We start from the raw sequence: 7,699 nt of genomic DNA, 5'->3' as shown, positions 1-7,699 counted from the left end.
TGTACAGTACTTCTCAATGTACGGTTTAGCGACGTTCCACACCTGGGCAAGGAATATGACAAAACCAACAATTTTTTTTTTTTGTGATATGAAACTAATTTAAAATTTATAACATTACAATAAACACAATGTTAGATTTTTGATCAATTCAAGCTTGAAATAGTCTTATATAGCAAAGTTTATGAAGCACAATTCTGCCAGTAGAATAAAAAAGTCTTCAAGTAATAGGAAATACTCGATAAATATTCCTATATTCAAGATATTTTCATTTGCTAGGGTGTCATTTTTTGCAGTGCGAGACCTGTTATTCTCATTAGTGTGAATGGTTATAAAGGTGAACAGCACAGACTGGTCCAGGATCCATGTAAAAGAGTTATTTCAGTGTACTATCGTGTGGCAAACCGTGAAAACCTAGCTAATTAACATGCTTGTGCTGTATAGAGAAACAAATCTTAAGTTATAGTCCAATAAAAGAAGAACAAACAGTGAACAACGAGACTCAATAACAGCACACAATGAGATTTACCTTCTGTTCTATGAGAAGCCGATGGGCAGTCTCTATATCTGCAGCCATAAACCTGTCTTTTATCCACGGCCTGTGCATTTGAAAAAGTGTGAAAGAGACAGAGATGGACAGAGAAGATGGAATTACAGAAGGAATGAGCTACTTTGTTGTTTCTAAGGGTGGTGTGTTTTGGATAGTGCAGCTTAACTTACTTGACTACAGAGCGAACAAGGTCATACACCTTCTCCAAAGGCGTTGTGGTATGGAGTGGCCGGAGGAACTCGATACCCTGACAAGCCGCTAGCATTTCAATAGCCAGCACTGAGGAAACACACCGGACCAGCAACGGGGTTAACGTGGTCAAGTTGGTTGACCTTGTGTAGATCTTGTGCTCGTTGGTCCAATCATATGATTGCATTCTCTTTTTTGGAGAAATAATCTACGCCTGTGTATATAAGAACGTCTCCATTTCTGTTTATACCTTGCTCCACATGTTCGACCACTCTTAGAGCCTTCCTGGCAGCCCATCCTCCCATGGACACGTGATCTTCAGTGGCCGCACTGGTGGATAGTGAATCCACTGAGGAGGGGTGGCACAGCACCTTATTTTCAGAAACTGCAAGGAAAGAAGTGCTTTCAGCATGTAATCATGTAATAATACACTTTTTCTGGCTTGGCCGTTGAATTACTTGATTGAGCCTAACCGCACAGTGTTATATAATAGAAGAGTCATCTGTGTGATTGATCGGGTTCATGGCGTGATGTCTGGGCAACGGATGACTGACCGAGAGCTGCTGCAGTGCAGTGTGCAATCATAAAGCCTGAGTTCAGCCCCCCTTCGTTAACCAGGAACGCAGGTAGCTCACTGAGAGACGGGTTACACAGACGCTCGATACGCCTCTCGCTGATGGACGCCAACTCGTGAACTCCTATGGACAAATAATCTAGCGCCTAGAAGAAAAGAACATGAGACAAAGAGTGAGACACAACAGCTATTTGCTGATTTTGTACCGTTTATTCACAGACCTTATAAATGTAATGTGTATAAACGATACCTTTGCTGGATACTCTCCATGGAAGTTTCCTCCTGAAATGGTCTCTCCTCTTTCTGCAAATACCATCTATAGTTTATTGATCAAGGTTAAAGAGTTACCAGTTTTAGAGGCGAAGTTAAAAAAAAAAAAGTTAATAGTGCAGATCATTATGACATGGAAATTCGAATATACTGAAAGGATACAGGATTATCCGTAGCACTGTTAATTTCTGTATTTATGATATTTTTCACAAAAGCAATCGTATCATTGACGATGCCATGGACCTGCAAAAACAAGCATGGTATTGATCAGGCTGAGAGAACGCCATATAAAATGACCACAGACCACAGTTTCTCCACCCATAAGGCTTACCTGGGGACAGCAACGCATGGTGTAGGCATCCTGGACACGGTCGCAAAACCTATGGCTTTCTATAAATGTGAACATCAAATCTAGTTAGCCAGAAACGAGCAGTTTGTGTTAGCTTTATAGAGTTTATACAGGCTTCACAGCTTTTCACCTGCAATCTCAGACGGGTGGTGATCAGAGTCCAGAAGAGCACGGAAACGCAAGGCCACCTCTTTCTGTCCGGGGTGGGGGCGCAGCTCATGGATGTCTGCAAGAGGTTTGGTGTGTATGCGTATGGAGTTTTGTTGAAACAGGTGCTGAAACAGGTCATATTTTAAGGAGAAGTTTCACTGAATTTCTCCATTTATTCATCATTAATACTCTCGATTCCTACTATGACCCGGTCAGATTCGAACTGTTGGTTGACTGAGGACGTTCTTATCACTATAGCAGACCCTCTTTCTTTTACACTGTGCACAACATCACGGCCAATTATAAGAACAGCTGGTGAAGCAAAACAACGACGGATTGATTCCCATGTATATGTGTCATCCAGAATTATTGGCACCCTTCATAAAATGAATACATAAATAATATTTTAAAAAGTACTAAAATAAATATATAAAGAATATAAAAGATATATAAAAGAAATATAAAAGAACTTGAATTCTTTGAATTCTAACTTGAATTAGAACTAATTCAAATGATCGTTTGTAAATAGTAATATATTATACTCTGTGTGCCAAATTACTGGAATATAAAGAATATTTTAAAGGAATGCAAACATGCAAAGGAATGAATTTTTAGGAATGTTGTTGTTGATGTTTTTGACCATTTCCTTTTCCCCAGGTTATAAATAGGTTTCATACATGGATCATGTTCACATATGGCTTCTTCTCTGCATGATAGAGCTTTAACCAGCGTTTGCGGATGGCACGGTGAACTGTGTTCACAGACAATGAGTTCTGGAGGTGTTTCTGAGCCGATGCAGTGATTTCCATTACAGAATCATGCCTGTTTTTTAATGCAGTGCCACCTGAGGGCCTGAAGATCACGGGCATGCAGTATTGATTTTCACCCTTGTCCCTTGCGCACAGAGATTTCTCCAGATTCTTGGAATCTTTTGATGATATCATGTACTGTAGATGATGAGATATTCATAGTCTTCACAATTTTACATTTTGTTCCACAAAATGTAGAGTCAGTTTTTCACAGATTGGTGAACCTCTGCCTATCTTTACTTCTGAAAGACTCTGCCTCTCTAAGATACGCGTTTTATACCCAATCATGTTACTGACCTCTTCCCAATTAACCTCCCGCTGTTTCTCTTTAGTAAGACTTACTTTTCCAGCCTTTTGTTGCCCCGTCCCAACTTTTTTGAGACGTGTTGCGGCCATGAAATTCAAAATGACCTTATTTTTTTTCCCTTAAACTGGTACATTTCCTCAGTTTAATCATTTGATATGTTTTCTATGTTCTATTGTGAATAACATATGGCTTTATAAGATTTGCAGATCATTGTGTTCTGTTTTTATTGACATGTAACACAACGTCCCAACTTTTGTGGAATTGGGGTTGTAAAAAAAGGTCGTGAACACTGCTAGTCGTTTTCGACACAACGACAGTACAAACCCTTTGTCATTCATCTTCAGCTTTCTAAGTACCAAGACATTGTAGCACAAAACCTGATTGCTTCATTCAGGCGGTTAAAATTTGGCTATAGATATACCCAAAACATACATTAAAATCAAAACACATAAATAATTAACAGAAAAAATTTTAAATATTTTAATGATCATCTCAATTACCGGATTATAACCTGTGGTCTGAACCTGATGAGGAAATTCGATATGAGTGAACCTAAGACTATAAAAGGTCTTAATATGTTCTGCATAAAGGAGTAGCCATGATCTTCTACAAATGCCTCTAACCATCTTAGACATTACAGGAAAAGGTTAAGTTCTTCTTTCTACTGAGACTTGACCAGATATTAATCATACGGGTGCCAGTTCAGTACACTATTTAAGAAAACTTAAAAGTCTGAATTGCCTGTGAAAATTGAGATCAGGTATGAAGGAGAATGGAAAGTAATTTCTCACCACTGTCAAATGCTTTCGTGGTCCCCTTTAGGACCTCCAGGGTGAGTGCAGCAATGATATCGGCCTGTCTGGCGATGGACTCTGCCCTCTCTACAGCCTCTGCACCCATTGAGGTGATCATCTGTGTCCCATTAATCAGAGCCAGACCCTGCATATCAGGACAAGTAGAACGTTAAAGCAATCATATCCTCCTTCCTTAAACGCAACCCCCTTCCAGCTTTGTTAATATTGATTGTAACAAAACATATCCTGCTTCTAGCATCTACAACAATGTTAAGCAGTAATTTTATGGATTTTTCTATTTCAAGCTCCCATAGTTAGCATTTTCTATAATCCCAGGGTGTTAGAAAAAAAAGCTCGACATGGGTCAAGAGCACATTTTCTAGCTGAGGCCATCACCACTATGTCAACACTAAGACAGATAAACATGGTTAAAGCCTGACAGAAATGATTAGAGTCATACCTCTTTTGGTTTCAGCGATATAGGCTTCAGTCCGTGTGCTTCCAACACCTGTGCACAATGCAAAGGTCAAAGGTCAGTACAGAAGTTCTTCATACCTTTATTATTACGCTTCGTAAACACAGGGACACTTTCGGAGTACTAGGATCGTACATATTTTGCATCAGCCCACCCACTCTTAGGTGACCACATTTTCCCTTCTCCCATCAGCCCCAGAGCTAAGTGTGAGAGAGGAGCGAGGTCTCCACTGGCCCCTACTGTTCCTTTCTCCGGAACGAAAGACAAACAGGACGCTGAGGAGACAAGAGGAAATAGCATGGTATTCAAAATGCTGTTTGAGTCCCAAAGGATAACAGAAGATACACACAACAAAGAGGTCTCTAACAGGTCTCTGGTGGTCTTGTGTTTCTTGGCAGAAAAGAACAAATCAGTATCAATGAAATGCTTTCCAAGTGCAACACTACTAAAAGCTTTAATGTACCGTTGAATGCCTGTATCATACTGTGCAGGGTTTCCAGAGAGATCCCGCTGTATCCTTTAGCCAGGACGTTTATTCTGAGAGCCAGCAACATGCGAGTTCTCTCAGGGCTCAGAGGGCTGCCCACACCTACACACACACACACACACACACACACACACACACAGTACAGCAATACAATTCAGATCAATTAGTAGAGAATCTAGTTAACGGTAAATACCTAGATATTGAAAATCTTAGATATCGTCTCACCTGCTGAGTGTGAGCGAATAAGATTCTCCTGTAGTTCCCTATTAAAGAGAAATATCTTAAACATACGTAAGTAGTTTTCATGCATTATTTAAATCTGTTGGGCTGATTTTTTTTTTTTTACACGCATTTACTCAAACGATCAAACATCAAAAGCGTGATTGTACTTGAGTTTGCCGATCGGGATGACGGTCCGAGCGAACTTCCCGAATCCAGTGGTGATCCCATACACAACTGGAGAGTACAGCAAACAATCGGATATAAGTCTAGTCTTATTTAATTTATTATAAGTACCAATTATTTATTTATTTTTTTTTTTTTTAATGTTTAGGAACTTTACAATCTCGAAGCAGCATAAGCATTTTCTATTATGAGTACGCAAGACTGTGGATAAAATGCGTTACGCATAACCTGCTTACCTTTTTTTTCTTTCACTATGGTGTCCAGAAGTTCTCTAGACTGCTCTACTTTTCTCTCAGCCTCAGGGGACAACTGGTTATAATAACAACAACCAATATTTACCACTAAACATGCTTTGTTTCAACGTGGAAGCTTTTTCAAATGGGTTGGCCGTGCAAAGAGTTGTTAGTACAGTGTTGTAAATATTTAATATTACAATATTCCAGTGATTTCAAATGACATTTTGGTGGGTTTTATTTTGTATTGAATGACGTATCAGTCATGTAATATTTGCACCATGTCAAATTCCTACAGTATACCTTAATCTTGTAACGGCCTCTTCCTAGGTTGACTAGGTCAGTGGAATTCAGACTGTTGCCATCTAGGAAAAGGTACTGTACACAGATCAACACATCACTCAGGAGATTTTATTATAATGCCGACTCTTTTCGTAGTCAAAGTGCAAGTCAGTCACCCTTTAAAGATGTTTGGAATATCCCATCAGCACTCATAATAATAAGCTTAGCTAAAATTTCATTCTTTGAAGGTGCCATGTTCATGACACCCGCCAGTGGATAATTCAGAGATTATAACCTTTTTGTCAGTTATGTTAGGAATGAAACCTTCTCACCTCCTCCGGCTCTCTGTAGGCTCTTGTTCTGGTTATGCTTGTTAAGGTGGACAACTGTTCAAACAGTGCCTTTTTAAATAAACTTACCAGGCACATGAATTCCAAGCACAAGGAGAAGAGACATTATAATACAATAATATGATGTTTTATAAGGATACAGATATGACATTCCAGGTTGGCTAGGAATGAAGTCAGAAGACATGGTGTCTCCTTTGATCTCTAGACAAATTAAAATAAGACAAGGACACATCACTGAACTTTAATCACGGAAAACCAAGTCAGTTATTAGGATTCATTACAGCAACCTCATACGAAGTGTAAATGCAAATAAAAAGAAAGAGTCATGTGCTGAATATTACCGAGCTCAACAAAGTCATTGTCCTCCAAGACGTCATCTATCGTATCATCAGCATCCAACAGTCCTTGTCCCTGACACCTCCTGGCCACAAAGCACACCTCTTTGACATGAGGGAACCCTCCATTATCAGGCTTGTTCTTGACATAGCGCTTGAGAGCCTCCACTCCTAGCCACTGTATGGTGCAGGACGTATCCTTACAGGGCACGGTCAGCCACTCATCTCTTACATGCACGGTAAAACGAGGCATTGTGCCACGTTTGTCTGCCAGGTTTGACATTTACTCGGGTTACTGAGGGAAGATAAGTGAAGGACCACATTTAGTGGAGGCCACCAGGCTGAACAGACCAATCAACCGGCATCTAATGAACCCCTCCTCAGTGCAGGGCGGTTGAACCCTAGGTTGTGTTTGAGCAAGTTATCTCTAGCCTTGTCAGAGTTATCATTCAACACACACACACCGAAACTTTGCCTAAAAGTAAGTAAACAATGTTCATTTTAATAAAATCAGCGTTATAAAATCAGTTTTATAACACATTTTGCCACATGGTTTGGGGTGATTTAGTTGAGCTTGTATGTTTTACCCCATAGCCCATAGTGAAGAATATAAGAGTTCATTATCCCATGCACAGAGTAATCATTACTTGTCAGATATTCCTGCAGCTCCTTTAATGTTGCTGTAGGTCTCCTGGCAGCCTTCCTGGTAAGTTTTTGTCTAGTCTTTTTGTAAATCCTGTTCTTGGTGATGTCACTGTATTGCTCCATTTTCTCTATTTATTGATGATGTCCTTTACGATGTCCTTTACTATAAGGACCTTTATCAGGTTAAAATAAATGCTTTTACTTAAAATTTTCTGTCATTTTAAAATAAATAAATAAATAAATAAATAAATAAAAATTCTCATGGGGACCAACCAGTGGTATTGAAGGGAATTCCCTTATATCATGTACTCTCTTATATTATGAACTGCTGTCAAATACCTATGATGAATGTATTCATTTAATTACCTATTTGAATAAGCTGATCGACTGCCATCCTTTATTATAGCTGACACATGTATTTTCTATATTTTGAAAAGACTTATTTTCGTCGTGTGCTGTGTGTTTTGTCTAAATCTGTCTAGCACCTGCACAAGTAGA

General features: G+C 39.3%; 1 protein-coding gene across 1 annotated transcript in view; it reads right to left on the bottom strand.

Moving 5' to 3' along the window:
- The window catches only part of hal (histidine ammonia-lyase), an 8,864-nt gene extending 1,510 nt beyond the window's left edge, over positions 1-7,354 (bottom strand). Inside the window, exons 1-20 of the mRNA XM_053641109.1 lie at positions 6,563-7,354; positions 6,362-6,422; positions 6,204-6,231; positions 5,893-5,967; positions 5,593-5,665; positions 5,341-5,407; positions 5,177-5,214; positions 4,928-5,053; positions 4,600-4,739; positions 4,450-4,497; positions 3,987-4,134; positions 2,060-2,155; positions 1,912-1,970; positions 1,743-1,823; positions 1,561-1,626; positions 1,291-1,456; positions 987-1,121; positions 718-826; positions 527-596; positions 1-42 (exon numbers count right to left, since the gene is read on the bottom strand). The exon at positions 1-42 is cut by the window's left edge and continues 1,510 nt beyond it. Coding sequence (XP_053497084.1) covers positions 1-42; positions 527-596; positions 718-826; positions 987-1,121; positions 1,291-1,456; positions 1,561-1,626; positions 1,743-1,823; positions 1,912-1,970; positions 2,060-2,155; positions 3,987-4,134; positions 4,450-4,497; positions 4,600-4,739; positions 4,928-5,053; positions 5,177-5,214; positions 5,341-5,407; positions 5,593-5,665; positions 5,893-5,967; positions 6,204-6,231; positions 6,362-6,422; positions 6,563-6,839 — 1,905 coding nt within the window. The 5' untranslated portion in view covers positions 6,840-7,354. The remainder of the gene's footprint in view (positions 43-526; positions 597-717; positions 827-986; positions 1,122-1,290; positions 1,457-1,560; positions 1,627-1,742; positions 1,824-1,911; positions 1,971-2,059; positions 2,156-3,986; positions 4,135-4,449; positions 4,498-4,599; positions 4,740-4,927; positions 5,054-5,176; positions 5,215-5,340; positions 5,408-5,592; positions 5,666-5,892; positions 5,968-6,203; positions 6,232-6,361; positions 6,423-6,562) is intronic.
- Positions 7,355-7,699: the final 345 nt, after the last annotated feature.

This window comes from Ictalurus furcatus, chromosome 14, assembly GCF_023375685.1.
Source record: "Ictalurus furcatus strain D&B chromosome 14, Billie_1.0, whole genome shotgun sequence".
NCBI lineage: Eukaryota > Metazoa > Chordata > Actinopteri > Siluriformes > Ictaluridae > Ictalurus > Ictalurus furcatus.
The sequence above is the reverse complement of the archived record's forward strand: the minus strand, read 5'-3'. Positions and strand labels throughout refer to the sequence as shown.